This window comes from Lissotriton helveticus, chromosome 9 (assembly GCF_964261635.1).
Source record: "Lissotriton helveticus chromosome 9, aLisHel1.1, whole genome shotgun sequence".
NCBI classification, from domain to species: Eukaryota; Metazoa; Chordata; class Amphibia; order Caudata; family Salamandridae; genus Lissotriton; species Lissotriton helveticus.
The window spans coordinates 511,579,823-511,596,620 of record NC_136070.1 but is presented as its reverse complement, the minus strand read 5'-3'; the positions used below and the strand labels follow the sequence as shown (position 1 = coordinate 511,596,620).

The 16,798-nt window shown below is 41.1% G+C and overlaps 1 protein-coding gene across 1 annotated transcript in view; it reads left to right on the top strand.

Moving 5' to 3' along the window:
* The window catches only part of LRRC9 (leucine rich repeat containing 9), a 1,011,210-nt gene that overhangs the window by 579,526 nt on the left and 414,886 nt on the right, over positions 1-16,798 (top strand). Inside the window, exon 18 of the mRNA XM_078660357.1 lies at positions 12,469-12,660. Within this exon, the coding sequence (XP_078516483.1) occupies positions 12,469-12,660 (192 nt within the window). The remainder of the gene's footprint in view (positions 1-12,468; positions 12,661-16,798) is intronic.

Genomic DNA, 16,798 nt, shown 5'->3' with positions numbered 1-16,798 from the left:
TACGGATTAAGCAGCATCTCAGCAGCAACGATGTTACTAGCAGGCAGAGGCATTCTGAGAGTGGATGCTAGAGCTTGCGCTAAAGTAGGTTTAACTTTTTTTCGTAGTTTGTAAAGACGCATGATAAAATGCCTACTGGGATAGATTGTGAACGTGTTAGTAAAGGTTTAATCTATATTGCGGTTTTATTTCAAACAAGTGCTATCGGAGGTGCTGGACCTTTGTTTAGAGTAGGGGTGCTGACAATCGCCATCACATGACCTTAGTGTCTTGATTATACTTTCCATGTAGCTGATACAGACCTAAGATAGCTGTACTTTACTTTGTAACACCCGCACGTCTTTATGTATCTGTTAAAAAACCTCTGCAGTACTCTGACTTTCTCTGTTCCCCTATATCCCATTAAGAATGTCACTAGACACTAGTTAAAATTAAAAAATATCCTAAACAAGCGGTCAGAAATCAGAATAGTAAACTCAGCTCTCCACGTTTAAAGCATTAGCAGCACTCTGTCAAGCAAAGGTGCTGTCATGCTGCGGTTTGAAGTTCAGCACCCAGTGTATGCGTCAGCACTAATAACTAAAGGGCTGTTCATTATTAATGATCTATCTGAACTGCAAGGGTGTTTGAGTGTGCTGCTGCACCCAAATAATACACAGCTCCCTGGATCCATGGCCTCTCATTTTAAGTGCTGGGCCCTGATGCATCCAGTTCTTAATTTCAGTCCCACGGCAACTGCGCATTCAGAAGGTAGGCACTCGCCTTTATTTTCAAAGGAAAACTACAAATGATAGCCACTATTTCTCTTTTACATTCTGTCATCCATTCATTCTTTCATCCATTATTCAATCTTGCCATATCCCATCTCTTCAATTCATCTACCCACCCTGCTACCCATCCTTCATTCTTCAATCATGCATCCTTCCACTCTGCCATCCATCCATCCACTATGCCATCCAGCTATGCAACCTCTCTACCTGCCATCCATACATCCATTCTGCCTGCCATCCATACATCCTGTCCGCCTACCATCCATCTGTTCTGCCATCCACCCATCTACTCATCCATCATACAGTCTTCCACTTCTCCATCCATCCACTCTGCCGTCCCTTCACTTGTCTGTTTACCCACTCATCCGTCCATTATTTTACTCTGACATCCTTCCACCACCTGTCCATTCACCTATCCATTCACTCCTCCAGCCTTTTACTCTGCTATCCTTTCACCTATCCATTCACTCATCCATTCACCCACTCATCCTTTGGCCCACATATTCATTTTTCCTTACACCCTTCCTTCCATCTTTTCCTCTTCTGTGTACACATCTTTTATTCTTCCTTTTCTCCTGTTTACTTTTCTATTGAGGCTGTATTCCTTGTTAGCGACATTTATCAGCTTCCACTTCCATTGAAGCTGCTAAAGCAGGGGGTTCACAGTGCCCCTGCTTTGCCCTGAGATCGCTGATTGGTTCCCGTGTGTGGGGATGAAAATGCTGTTTAGGTAGCTGCACGTTGGATTGATCCATTGAATTTGTATTACTGCAGTGACTGCACAGAACACAAACCAAATTATCTGGAAGTTCATTAAAACTGTTGGGAACATGTGACAACTAAAGGTCTGAAGGCAATTTGGTAGAACAAAAATATGGCACCAGAGGAAGTTTAAATATGACAAGCCTATACAAGATATGCTGTACTTTTTACACCGTTATGGTGGCATGCTTTTATAATGTCACTTGAGGACCAGCATGAGAAGTATGTACTCTTTAGCAGCGCGCCAATGAACCTTAGTCTGGCGTCATGGTGCTTCTCGGTTACTGCTCACAGGGCCACATAGGCCAGTGAAGTGAAACACTTTTAAATCCTGACATTTCACAACAGTTAACATTTCTGTTTCCCAGTTTAAGCCTTTAGGGGACGAGATCAATATTTGAATTGCCTTTCACTGGAATGCAGTCAAAAGCATGTCAAAGTAGCATTGTTTGAAAACGAGTCTTTGTGTCAGTGACAACTTGTATTCTTCAAGTCGAGGGCCTCCCAGGGGCACAATGGGTGGAGGGGTAAGTGATTGAGTGTCAGCAGGGCAAGCGCACAGTAACCGTGCTGAATGCTTCTGTACTTCAACCAGTGTCTCAGATACTGTGTGTTCACTTTTTAGGTCGAGCCTACAGCAGCGACTTTAGTAAGGGGCTTTTGAAAGTGCTACCCGCCGGCCACCAGCTTGCGGTTACGTACACAAGCATCAAATCATTGCTGCATGCGCACCCCTCGCGTGCTTAGCACGTCATCGCAATCTCTTTCGTTTTCCTCGTAATCGCGATTACGTGCTAAGCACGCGAGGGATGCGCGCGCAGTAATGTCCTCTGAAAAGTACCGTCCCTCGTAGCTTATTTCCAGTGTCATTGTTCTGTGACCGAGCCACATCCTACCCGTTGCTGCTTCGTTGTTCTTCTGCTCTGTTTGTGTCGTGTTTATGGTGTAAACAAAGGAGCCTCAGCCTATGGTGACTGCTTTCTCCACTGGCTTGTTTTGTTATTTGTGATGTAGAAATGTGATCAAGGGTTCCTGTCTTGTGTTTGAGCCTCTTTTAACACGTTCGTGTAATTGTTACTGTTACATTTTGAGCTAAATATTGACCGTTACAAAAGGAAACCAGGCCCAAAACAGGACTGAGATAAAATAAAAAAATTGGCATTGTGGCTTCCATTGCGCTCCATTGTGTTTACCGTTGCCGTGCAGTATTGTTGGTTTGATTAGAGTAGGTGCTCGGAGGGCACATAGACAGAAACGTTCATTTCTCTTTTGATCTGCCGATTTTTCGATATCCTTAAAAGTAAAATTCAAGCAGTACTTTTCACAACTCGGCTCCAGGGTCTGTGTAGTATCTTCGAAATCACAATAATAAGTTTAGAAACCACACTTTATATTAAATGGAATACTTAATTTATTTAAAGTATAAGAGTACAAGAAAGTGCATACAGCTCCGTGGGGAACTGCTGGAAGAATGAATAAAAACATTCTCAAACCAGTAGAGAACTCATACACTTATTACATATACAACATTTTGTTACATAGCGATAATTCTTACACTACATTCTTTAAAGGAATAAGCCATTACTACACATCCCCTTTCTTAATAGGCTTTAAATAAAGAAACCAAAAAGGAAAATAAAGAAAATTTAAAAACGGACAAAATCATCAAATTTCTTTGGAGTAACAATTCGTCTCCCAAAGCTACTAGACTTATTTACCACACCATTGTCTTCCATAACCATCCCTTTCTGCAACCCTGAGTCACCCACTGGAAGCTGATTGTGATAATTAAAATGTTGCACTTCGCTCCCATTATGATTGTCACAACCTCCCTCCCTCATAGGAAACTCAATGCAATCAGCAACCTCCGAACTCTGCACTTCTAAAGGAGACTCTAATGAACAAGGATTTTGCACTTGGAGCCCCACTTGGACTCCAGACTCATCCCCCTTCTCAAAACTTGGTAAAGCTTCTAACCACCAATAATCTCTTCCCATATCCAGAGCACCTTTCTTTTCCATAGAGGTAGCACCAGATAATGCAATACTAATATGATGTATACTACCATCATCAAGTTCCACTGTGTTTCTCATGACTTTAGTAACCATCCTGGGATCAGAAAATCTAGAGTGCAATTTTCCAGATTTTCTTGCCGATTTGACTCTGACAAATTGCCCCCCCTTAACATTTACTTCTTTGGTCCCATGCTTTGCGTCAAAATACAATTTATTCTTACATTCAGAATTGATGATGGACTGCTTAACTTGCTCAGAATCCTACTCATATTTACTACTTCCACCAATCCATCCTGGATTGATTTTGCAATGAGGAAATCTTCCACGTATTAAACCAAAAGGACTTTCTCCAACAGTATCATGAATAGTAACTCTATATGACCAAATCAACTTATTAAGTTCATCATCCCAATTCTTGTTTCCTTTTTTTGCTAATTGTAAAACACCTTTAAGAACTCTGTTCACTCTGTCCACAACAGAATTACCCCTAGAATGATTCAACGCTGTAAACCTTTGTTCGATGCCTGTATTGACCATACATTTTTTCATTAAATCAGATTTAAATTTAACTCCATTATCAGTTAAAATGGAAGCCGGAAAGCCCTCTCAGAAAACACTTACCCCAAAAATGTATGACACTTGCTGTATCTACCTTAGTGACCACGTCTATTTCAAGCCATCTAGAAAAAAGATCAACAAGGACTAAAATGTACTTAGTGACACCATCTTGCCAAACTACAGGTCCCGTTATATCTAAGGCAATGTTGTCCCATGGTAAACTCGGATAACCAAGTGATGACATTGGCGGATTAAGTGTCTTTTGTGTTTTATCAGAACTCTCACAATTGATACAAACACTAACATGTCTTTCTATATCCAAATCAATTTTAGGCCACCAGTACAAAATTATAATATTTCTTTTGATGCAAGATACACCGGGGTGTCCTTCATGGCCTATGTTAAAAAAAAATTCTCTCATACCTAAAGGAGGTATAATTTCCCCAGTTCTACAAATAAAATCCCCATCCACACTCAGTTCATTGCGAACCTCCCAAAAGGCCCTCAATTTGGGATCAAGTTTTCTATCCTTGGACCAACCATTAATGATCCTGTCTTTAACTGAATGCAAAATGTCATCCTTTTTGTTCTCTTCTTCTCAAACACTTTTAGACAAACCAGGGATGTCGCTAAACACAACAGCTACACAAAAATCACTCCAATTTCTTTAAGGGGTAAAGAAAGTCTGATGATAAAATCAGCGATAACATTTTTTGCACCAGGGACATACTGCACCTCGTATACAAAATCTTGAATCCTCATGGACATCCTGGCAACCCTTGATGAGGCCCTGGAAAGACCTTCAGTGGTGAGTAGTTTGGTTAGGGGTTTATGGTCAGATCTCAACAGAAATTTCTTTCCCCAAATGAACTTCCTAAAATGCTCCATGGCCCATACACACGCTAATGTCTCGCGTTCTATAACTGAATATTTCTCTTCTGCTGGAGACAGAGAACGAGACACAAAGGCTATAACAACCTCTTTGCCAATTGTAGCGACTTGTGACAGAACACCACCTGAACCAGTACCGCTGGCGTCAGTCATGACAATGGTGTCCGCTTGTGGATCAAAACCCTGTAATGCAGGAGCATAGGCAAAGGCTTTTTTAATGCTATTGAACGATGTTTGACCCATGTCACTCCTTTCAAAGGGGACTTTGTTTTTCATTAACAAACGCATTTCATACGTTTTTTGCGAGAAATTGTTGACAAACTTCGAATACAATTCTGCCAACCCTGAGAAGGATCGCAACTCATCTTTTGACTTAGGCGAAGGAGCATTGAGTATAGCTTCCACCAAAGTGCTTTTGGGTTTGATGCCACAGCCCCCAATTTCATGGCCTAAGTATGTGACAGACCTTTTAGAAACTTTGCATTTGCTACTTTCAGCTTTCAAACCATTGTTCTTGAGAATGGACAAAACTTCTCTTAGTATAAAATCGTGTTGAGCTTTGTACTTTTCCATTATCAAGATGTCGTCCTGAAAGAAAATGACCTCACGAATGTGGCTAAACAGGTTTGACATCAGTCTCTGAAATTCTGCAGCGGCTGATGCCAAGCCGAACGGCATACGTTTAAACCTATAACAACCAAATGGTGTACAGAAATATGTGAATTGTCTGCTGCTTTTGTCTAACACCACCTGGTGATACGCAGCCGAAAGATCCAAAGTGGAGAACCATTTGGAATTGCGTGTCAAAGAAAGCATTTCATCAATTCTGGGGAGTGGAAACTGGTCGACCACAATGTTGCTGTTAAGGTACCTTGAGTCCACACACAAACGGGCTTTGCCATCGGATTTACAGGCTACGACCAATGGAGAAACCCATCCGGCTGCTTCTACGGGCTCGATGACCTTGTTAACAAGCATTTTTTCCAACTCTCCTTTGACTTCATCACTGATAATGAAAGGAATATTCCTAGCTTTATGGATCTTGGGAATAGCTCCCTCCTGTAAGTGAATTTGATGGGTAAAACTCTTTAATTTTCCCATCCGGCTCTCAAACACTTCTGGAAACTCTTGTAACACCCATTTCTTAGTGTCCTCACTCTCACAAGAGATTAAGACTTGTTCTTTACTATTGGGATTAAGAATTATGTCCAACAATTTCTGATCTTTCCATCCCAAAACCGATGGCCCCTCCTTAGCTATGTTCAATTTTCCTACAGATTGTCTCTCTTTAAAGCGGAAAATGAAAGTCATAAAGCCTAACGTCAATTCTTTCATCAGTAAAACTCTCAGCAGAGACGTCATTGGGTTCTAACCATTCTCCAATTTTGTTGACAAACTGATTCTTCCATACATCCTGTGATAAAATGGTAAAAGGAGACCCTGAATCTGCTGCTCATTGGACTGTGGTTCCACCCAACGAAACATGACACAAAGGTTTAGAAGAGGACTCACTAAGGATATTTAGTACCACTTTTTTCTTTTGGATCAGATTAACCTGTACATCATTATCACTCGAAGACAATGAACTAACATCATCCCCATCTTGTACATACACAACCTTTCCCTTTGACTTTTTCTTAGGTTTTCGGTTACACACTCTAGAGAACTGTCCCACTAAACCACACTCCATACATTTTGCAGATTTAGTAGGGCACTTTTCATACGCCCAGAATGTGAATAACTGCCACACCTGTAACAAATTAAATTGCTAAACTTTTTCTGTTCAGGAATACTCGGTTTCTTTTCTTCAGACTTTGCATATCTATAGTTTTTGTAAGCAACCTTCTTTTCAACAACTTTTCCTACAATTTCTTTCGGACCTTTTTTGTCTTGGGAAAGTGTAACTTTAGCACACCGTTCAGAAAGTTCAGCTTCCTTTACCATAGCTATAATGTCCTTAAGACAGCTATCACCCTCATCCCATAATTTATCTTGTAAACTCTTATTCTTAGTGTACATGACTACTTGGTCCCGAATAAGTTTGTCATGCAGTTGTACGAACTTACATTTACTTGCTAACTTTTTTTAGTGCTGATACATACTCTTCTACTGACTCGTGCTTCTCTTGTTTCCTGTGAAAGAAAGAATGTCTAGTGACTGCTATACATACTGAAGGAGAGAAATGGTCATCAAGATCTAACAATGCTAATTTAAATACATCTAAATCCCCTTCAGATCTTTCATGTCTATGCAATTCATAATAAATGTGTAAACCTTCAAGATCCAAGGAGTATAGTAGCATTCTTTTTTCCTTTCAGGAGAAAATGCACCGTTCTCCTCTTCTAAATTTGCTATATAATTGAGAAAATATTCCTTCCAGTCTAGCCATGACACAACAGGTTCTCCCGTTACTGCTAGATACTCTTTTGGGGAATTGATCTGAAGATTCGATCATTTTACATCTCCAGATGTGTTTGATCTCAATGAATTTGCTTCAGTAGACATATTTCCATTTTATTATTAACTAAAATGGGTAAAATTTCCACAAAAGTGAAGATGTCCTGAAATAAGAGTCACAACAAGTCAGAGTGAGAAAAAGTCCATAACGGTTAATGCACAGTCACTAAAAAAAAATTTTGCACCGGAAATTCAAATTGAGAAACTTCAAGAAATTGGTGCTGCACGCACCTTACCAAACTTCAAGTAAAAGTGATGTGTGGAAATTCCAAAAATGAGAAACTTCAAGAAAATGGTGCTGCATGCACTTGCCCACACAGAAGAAAGTACTCTAAAAATAAATAAACACTGTGTTATGCTGACGAAGTTGGTATCCTCATCTTGCTGAAAACGCTGGTCAATATTCGAAATCACTGGTAATTATTCACAATCGCCAAACATTTACCTAGAAAAATGCGTCTTCCACGAAGAAAAACGCTTCATCCGGCACGGCGAAAACTGTATTTACCGTAGTGATGTAAACAAATATGGCCGCCATGCGTGACCTCCCAACGTGATGATGGGCGCTGACCCAGGCGTCCTGAGCATCAAAACGTCACCATCCAGTCTCTGGCACTCGACACAGAACGCTCAAGATGCGGGGTTTGAAATAATGGAGCGCGAACAGTGCGGCTTTCAAAAGTAAGTTTGTTGCTCAGCAATCGATGCATGCGGTGCTCGTAAAATTCTACACCACTCTATCAGCAAATGCAGGTTGACAAAACGAACCAAAACATGTCTCACATCCCCAAAAAATGTCCACATCTCACCTTGACAAGTCGCTACACAGTGGCACAAACTCCACCATAGGGAAAAAGAAAAAAATAATAATACGTGGGTGACCTCGCTACACACAGGCAGCTTCAGGTACTCACAAGGCGCCTTCCTGTAGCACGAAGCATCTTGTTCAAGGTTTCCGCCAGTAGCACAAATCGTCTAGAGTCTTGTTCAAATTCTCAGCCTCATTTTCGCATTGGATGCCGATTCAAAGCGATGTCTGCGCTGAAGTAATCAAAACTCCTGAAGCAGGCTCTCACGATCCTAGACGGTCGCCAAATTTGTAGTACCTCCGAAGTCACAATAATAAGTGTAGAAACCACACTTTATATTAAATGGAATACTTAATTCATGTAAAGTATAACATTAGGTTGCCTTATTACATTTAATAAGTGCTAACATTTGATTGGCAAGTTTTAACAAAAGTTTTACCTCTGACACCATGCTTGAAGATCAACTGATCATTTTTCATTCTTTGAGAGGTTCCATTTGGTGTAGACCTTTTTGTTCTCTAACTTGTTAATGCCTTATCTTAAGAGCAATCTCATCCCCCCAACAACAATAGGTACGTAAACGAGGATTAACACACACTTGCACTTGTGAATAGCTATATACACAACAGTAAATACATTATTTTTTGATTGTTTTTTCTCACAGAATTAGAAACTTGTCCTACGTCACATAGATCGTGCCCTGAGGAAGACCTTACACTAAATAAGAGGTCCACATTTCATTAGGTCGAAACGCATTGGCATCAGCAAGAGGATCAGAGGGCAACAGATTGAAAAAATAAAATAAACAAGTGGAGCTAGACTGTTTAGTCCACTGAGATATTATTTACGAATAGACTCTGAACCCTAACAGGACCGAAATATTAGGAATTGCCAAGAAAAAATTATTCTAAATCTGGCAAAACAGTAGGACGCTAACCTGAGGAACTCAAACAGGGTTATGTTTGCGAGAGCACGTCGTATTGTTTGTTTGTTTTTTCAATATATGTAAAAAATTGCACTCACTTTTATATATGTACAAATTTGCACTTATATGTTGTTATTAATTGAGATACGGTGTATATATCTTTGTGCAAAAAGGATCAAGACATGAAATGTCAATGTGTTTTTATGTATATAGATTGCTAACAAACCTAACATATAAGAAAGAATGTATATAAAGAAAACAAAAAAGCAATAAGAATAGCGGAGTCAATAAAAGGGGCTTCTGTTTTCAAAAATAAGAGTGTATGATCCATGGTGTCAGAGGTAAATCTTTTGTTAAAACTTGTTGATCCTGATTCTTGCCTCTGACCACCTTAACTGAATCACTCCCCACAATTTGATATCCAACATTTGATTGGCGGCAGGTAGAAATGTCAAGTTTAGACTCCAATGAATTATAATTTAGAATCTTCATTAATGGTAAAGTTGGATTTTAAGTGACAATTCTGCAAAAGCCACTTTTAGAAAGTTGACATTTTCTTGTCTTAACCATTTGTGCCCTCTACCAGTGTCCTGGTTCACACGACTTTGAATGGTTCTGCTGTTGGGCTTTGAGTATTCCTCCCAGTGAGACAAAGGGAGACAAGGCATTGGCAGGATGGGCCATCCTACCAGGATGGCTGGGGGTGGAGCTGTTCCCTGTCCCACTTACATTTCAAAATGCTTGCCTCCGAGAAACACAAAGGAACCTGACATTCGTCATTTGTCAACTCAGGTGTCTGGGCGCTGTGGCAGGCAAATGGAAGAACTTTGTAAAACCAAATGTCGGGTAATATAAGGAATCCCCCTACTTCTAAGGCTGGCACTAGGTATTGATATTGAACCCTCAGGCCACCTCTATCATACCCTCTTGAACCTGTGGAACTCTTCAGAAGGACTACCTGGACTCCCAAAGTACTGCCCTGCTGGTGCCAGAGGACTGCCCTCCTGCTTGAAGGCATGCCTTGCTGCTTGAAGAACTGGGCCATCTCCTTGAACCAAGGACCACCAGAAGTGACTCCAAGGGCTAGTTGAATGGCCTCCTGTGTGAGCCACAGGGGCCTTACAAGCTCCTCAGGCAATGAGCTGTGCACCTGGCATGGCCTCTGCTGGAGTGAGTCCTAACCCCCCAAGTGGTGTCCCCCAGGACCTGGACCCTTGGAAGTGGTGTTACAGGAGCCGCTTGTGCCTAACCCTAAAACTTGGGACTTAGAAACATTTTCACCCAAAACTTGCCAGGCTATCTTCCCAAGGTACATCTTTGTGGTAGCACCAACTACGTTCTTCTCTACAGCCACAAATCCTGTTCAGCTGGTCCTCTCAGCAGCGGTATCTGACCTCTTAGAGCCTTCTTTCGCTACAGCCTGCAGCGATGTACCTCTGGAGGGTTTCAACTTCTAAAAAGTTGTCTAAAATCTTCAGCGGGCTCGATGGTGACTTGCTTCCCATCGACAAGTGCATACTCCTCTGCCTGTAAATCCAGCTTTTTCTGCTCTGAGTTTTTTCTCGTCATCATCAACAGCTTCACCAAAACTTCATCCAGCAGTTCCCCAGTGATGAATGGCTCCTCCTCGGACCCAGACTGCTGCCTTTCCCCACTGAACTCTATCTTCATTCGGACTTGTCTTCAAGAAATGTTTCAAGTCCGAAGGTAAGCCAAGACTGGACCGAATCCACTCCTTGTATCCAAGCCATGCTCCATAACGGTCAGCAATAACTGATGACTTTACTCTTGTCTTGCAAGACCAGATACCCACGGTTGATGCTTTGATCTTTTCCAGGAAACTTAAATAATTCATAACTTTGATTCTACTCATTGAATTTAATTTGTTTCAGAGTTATGTTATCTATTAAAACTTTCTCTATGTTTTTAAATTGGCTTGGGATTTTTCTTGTGCTGTTTTTTCACTTTATTACTGTTTGATTGCTGCATAAATACTTTATACAGTGCCTCTAAGCTAAACCTGATCAAAGGCCAAGCTACCAAAGGGTTAAGCACAGGGTACTTAAGTGACTTTTGTGGTTCACTCTGACAAGTATTGTGGTTGTTGCTCGAGTAGGGTATTTACTCCCCTTAATCAATAGCCCAGTTTCTTACAACAACATTAAAATAACCAGACATAAATGTGAAAAGGGATGGTAAAGTAGAGTAATTGGTAGAATGGAGCTAAGGTTAAATGTATTTAGACTTCCATTAAAAAAAAAATGGAAAGTCTGGAACATGAGAAATGTAGATATTGAGATATGAGATACCACAGAAAAAATATATTCATCATGGTACATGGAGAAGGCGAAATGGGTAACCACAGATGCAAATATTGTCTGTATGTTGTCACCTAGTAATTACTGCTTGAAAACACAAAACTTACGGAAGACCGCATTTGTCCAAAATGTGAGCATTGCATACATTGTAAAATCTAAACAACATACATAAATGAATCAAGATTTGAAGAGTGGATATCTTCAGATGTTGAAGGTAAAAAAGGTTAAGGGGCGCGGTACATTACAAATTTCCTTCAAGATTAGGTTTGGATGTGTGACTTCAGGGAAAGGTTTAGCCTAGGGCTATCAATAAGTAGCAGACTGGAATTTTTGGGCTAATTCTCTAGTATCTAACAGAAATCCGGGCAGGTATCCTGATACTCCTTCGATAATGATGAAATCTTTTATCAGCCCATTAAGAAATGTGGATTTGCATTTTAACTTCCATACCATCCCTTGTCCAGTATAATCCTTGAGCCATGCAAGAAGTTTATTCCTAGATGCCTCAAAGTCTGTGATTTTTAGTACATTCATTATCATATTGTACACCACTTTCACTCACCCACACCTATTATGTCGGCACAGATTCCCCAATCTTTGGGCAGCATTGTTATTTCCTTTTAGTCCTCACTGTCCTCAGGAAGACTGAGGAATAATGAATAGAAGTAATGCGTTCTAGGGATGACAAGATAATATTAAAATTGAAATCATTTGTTTATTGTAAAATGCAATCAGAACATGCCATCCAGGATTTATATTTTTGCATACAGATGTAGATCGCAATGTTTCTGTTTAGCGTATATGGCATTTATAGGAAGACTTACTCATCGGTTAAACTGTCCGACGCTCCTATATGGATAATCCAACCATTTGTGTGCAAACATTTGAACTATGGATAAAGATCATTCAGCACGATTTAGCCAATATTTATTTTTTCAAATATCTTTTTGATTAATATTTTAGCCTAACTTGGAATATTTGGATGCAAGCCACAACCGAGTGATAACACTGGAAGGATTTAAAGGCATGGGAAAGTTGAAACACTTAGACTTGAGCTGGAATCAGTTGAAGAAGACCAAAGAAGAAATACAGTCCTTACACAGACATGCTTCAAATCTACTAACTCTGCATTTAGGAAACAATCCGTGGCATAAGGTATTTTTTTCCACACAGCTAAAAATTTTGTGACTAAAATATTGCAATATAGTAAATCCTTTTGATCATGTAATTTACGTTAATCATAATTAACGTAAGGTTCAAATTATGTTTACCAGATAAGCCATGTGCTAAGTAATGTAATGTAATGTAATGTAATGTGTATACTTGTAAAGCGCACTGTTGCCAGTCGACGTCCTGGCGCTGTATACCGATGGGGAACCCGTCCTGGCTTTCCCTGTGGGATGGTCCCTGCTGGGAATCCCCAAGGTGGAGCCAGGCATCCCCGGCATTGATGGGGCCGTTGTGGAGATTAGGCAAGCTAATGCCCAGAGTTGCCAAGTGGGACCCCTGGTTAGAGTAGGCACCGAGGCGAGAATTATCGAGTCCGCTGACCCTGGTCCATGACCCTGCCGCGTCGGGAATCGAACCTTGGTCCCGGGCCGACTTCTGCTTCCGAGTCTGCCGCCTCTAACCAGTGAGCCACACCACTCCATAAGAACTGCAATATTGCAAAAAAATATTTTAACAATATTTCTAAAGTTCAAATTATTTTATTGATTTTAATAAAGTACATGAATATTGAAATGGACAAAAAATATCAGTAGGAGTTTAAGTAACAATAATCCAATGCATATGAGTACCCATATAGTAACAAAGAGGTGAAAACATTTGAAGAAATGTAATATTGAGTAGCAAAATTAAATAGTAAAACACATTTGCAATTAGCAGGTAGAAATATATGCATTCAGAGTATTCCATATAAGTATTTTGATTGGAGATGGTTTTTAAGACTGGCTAAGCGAAAATTCAACTCCTTTCCGTAAAGATCCAATCCCACTATACTTGTACAGATAAAAGGTGAGCAGATTTCCAATGCATAGTAATCGATTTAATAGCACATGAAATTAGTAAATCAAAAAATGTATTATCCGTATATTGTAAAGAAAAAGAAAGAGTGGAGTATTTGCTTACAATTTCAAATGTTAATGTAATGGTAATATGGAAGATTAAAGAAATGTTATCCCAAGCATGAGACTAAAATTGAGATATAATTGGACATTCAAAGAACAAATGCTTCAATCTACCAGATTTCAGTGCCAACAATCTGAAGTGTCACATAATTGTGCATCATATAATTTGACAGTAGACCAATAGATGTTAATTAATAATAATGAGTTAGACGACAAATAGAGAAAAGTAACCAACTGAATTATTGCAAAGCCACATTTTCTTTATTTGTAGTGGACTATACTTAGTACCCAGCCCGTTCCATTGCTCTGGTGCCCTACAGCTGAGCCATCAGGACTACAGATCCCAACCTCCTTGCTGCCACGCCGCTCACGCCCTCTCATCGTGCCTGGAGGCACTGTAAAAGCGGTCACGGACTCCCGCAGCTCGGGAAGCCCGTTCCATTGCTCTGGTGCCCTACAGCTAAGCCGTCAGGACTACAGGTCCCAACCTCCTTGCTGCCACACTGCTCAAGCCATCTCATCACACCTGGAGGCGCTGTGAAAGCGGTTGTGGGCTCCCGCAGCACAGGACGCACGCGGGCCAAAGGCGGGCCTGTCCGCGCCCGTCCGCAGCCGAACTAGGTGGTTTGGGCCCATTCACTTGGTTGGCCTGAATCAAGTGGCGATTGCCGGCCTACAGAATCAAAGGTACTTTGGCTGAGTGGGATCTGAACCACTAAGATGGGCAAACGGAAAGCTACTGAGGGATGGTTGGGAGCGGCACACAAAAGGAAAGTTAAAAAGAACGTCGATAAAAAGGGAGCCCTGTTGGTAAAATAGTTTTTTTTTGGGCGAATCACTAGTTTATTATTAGACTGTGAGGTATTACTTGATCCAGCAGGAGTCATTAAGTCATCAACAGCTGCATCCACAGTCACACAAACTGACCATGTAGATGCTACTAATCATGCTATTAATCATGTTGCATCTAAGCATATTTCACTTATGTTTTCGAAGGCCCCAAAGTTACAAAACAATAAGCAACGGCTATCTACATCTATAGCTGTACAACCCCCCAACAAAATACCATGTACAAATACTACCATGTCGCTTTTAGAGGATTTCCCATGTGACAATAGGTACATGGTGTTACAGGCTCAGGTTCACCCCGTCCCAGATGGCTCCTCTAATAATACCATTAGCCGTATAGTAAATGAAGCTAGGCTAACTGACCTATTGACCAAAAGTCTAGCCCCTAGCTCAAGCCTGGAAACTCTATATACTACCTTAGAGTTACCTTTAATCCAAGGCAGGCCTTCGAGCACAGCAATAGACACTGGCCTAAGCATGCTGTGCCCCCTGAGCTTCAGATAAAGAACTTTTCACAGAAAGTCTGAGATTTAAAAGATCTAGTCAGTAGTCTCTCTGACTCTCTGTCCATGGTCTTGTCTGAGATACACCAAATAAAAAACAAATGAGCCTTTCCTCATCTAACCCAGTGGTGGATCCGGGAAGAGTAGGTGGTGGGACTCAGGTCAGTATGCTGTCTGAGGGGATAATAGAGGGGTCCACTGGTCCTGGCCATTGGGCGGAGGTGGGTGACCCTGCCATAATCCTTGTTGTCTAAAGGAGGTAAGGAGAACTACGCATTCAAGTAATGTACAGAATAATAAGGGAATTGGTCTGCAATCTCGTCCCAACCTTACCTATTGCTCCTTTAGCTCCCTGGGGAACTACACTCAATGGAATATTGCAGGGCTTAAGTCCAAAACAGTCTCTGAACCCTGAAATAATTACGTAGAACAGTATCACATTCGCTTACTTCAAAATAATTGGTCCGTTGCTCCAACCTTTCGCCTAGGCTACCTTAATTTTCATGTACCTGCTGTAGTAGGAAGCAAGGGGCGTCCCTCAGGGGGTTTAACTACATGGTTTTGCAAAGATATTTGTTATTCTGTTCGGGAGGTCCCATTGGGTAATCCTGACATCCTTGCTATTTGACTGATGTGTAGCCCTACTAGCACCACTATTGACATCTATAATGTATATGCTAGAGGGGCAAAAGGAGGGAGGAAATCTAAAACAGTCGAGGCTCTGGAGGCGCTTTTGTGCACTAGGTCAGGTGAATCTACGGGTATTATAGCAGGCGATTTCAACACCACCTTCGAACCGATAGATAGAGAGGATAGTGACCTCACAGAGGACGAGAATGTAGCATAGGGCATTCCTATACTAGAGTTAGATCCAATAAAACATTAGACTGGCGCAGGCACTCAACTAAAAGCGTTGTGCCTAGAAAGAGGCCTCAGGGCGGCAAACGGCAGAACCTTATCTGACAGGAAAGGGGCCAATAATTTCAACAACAGATTCTGTACTAGTCAAATTGATTACCTTCTCATTTATCTGTTTCTGTGGCATACCCTAATTGATATGGTTGTTATCAAACAGGTCGAGAGTGATCACAATCTGCTTTCTGCAACTCTTCCCCCTCTGCTACCAGAGGTCTCAGCTCACCCGGTCAATTTGGATCCACTAGAGACATTACAGTTAGTAACAACACAACCCTTATCATTGAATTCCATTTGGCAAAGATAGCCCCTTGGAATAAACTTCTGTGAATCCACATCTCTCAGCGCCCTTGTCAGAGTAAAGTAATTGTAATTCTATATGGTAGGCATCTGTTTGATTTTCTTTTGTGGCATGGGGAGGAATTATGAGGCATTTGGGGAGAGCAACACCTGCATACTGAGATATCTGTGTTAAAATACTGCCTAGTTTAGGTAAATGTCTCTTCCCAATTAACAGCCACAATCTACCTCTTTCATCAGCTCATCACTGCCTTCAGGATGCAGTTGTGTTTCCAAACAGCAGAGAGTAAGATTGTCACTTATGGACCGCCATTATCCCTCCCCCCCCCCAACCTTCTCCACTTTGCTCAACTCCATAGCTTTCTTTGATATCACTGCTACACTGGGCATGACAGTTTCCATTTTGTGGATTTGGTAATACCTGTGAACTTAAGTTTGTGCCCCTCATGTCCTCCGTTTCTAGATTGAAATCTTTAGGTACAATGCTGTAGTCATCTGGGAAATCTGCCATTGATTGCATTTGGGTTTTATGTGAGGACTTTGGTTTGTGTTGTAGTGGGATGAAAAGGGACCTGTAAACCTCAGAGGCCATTTATC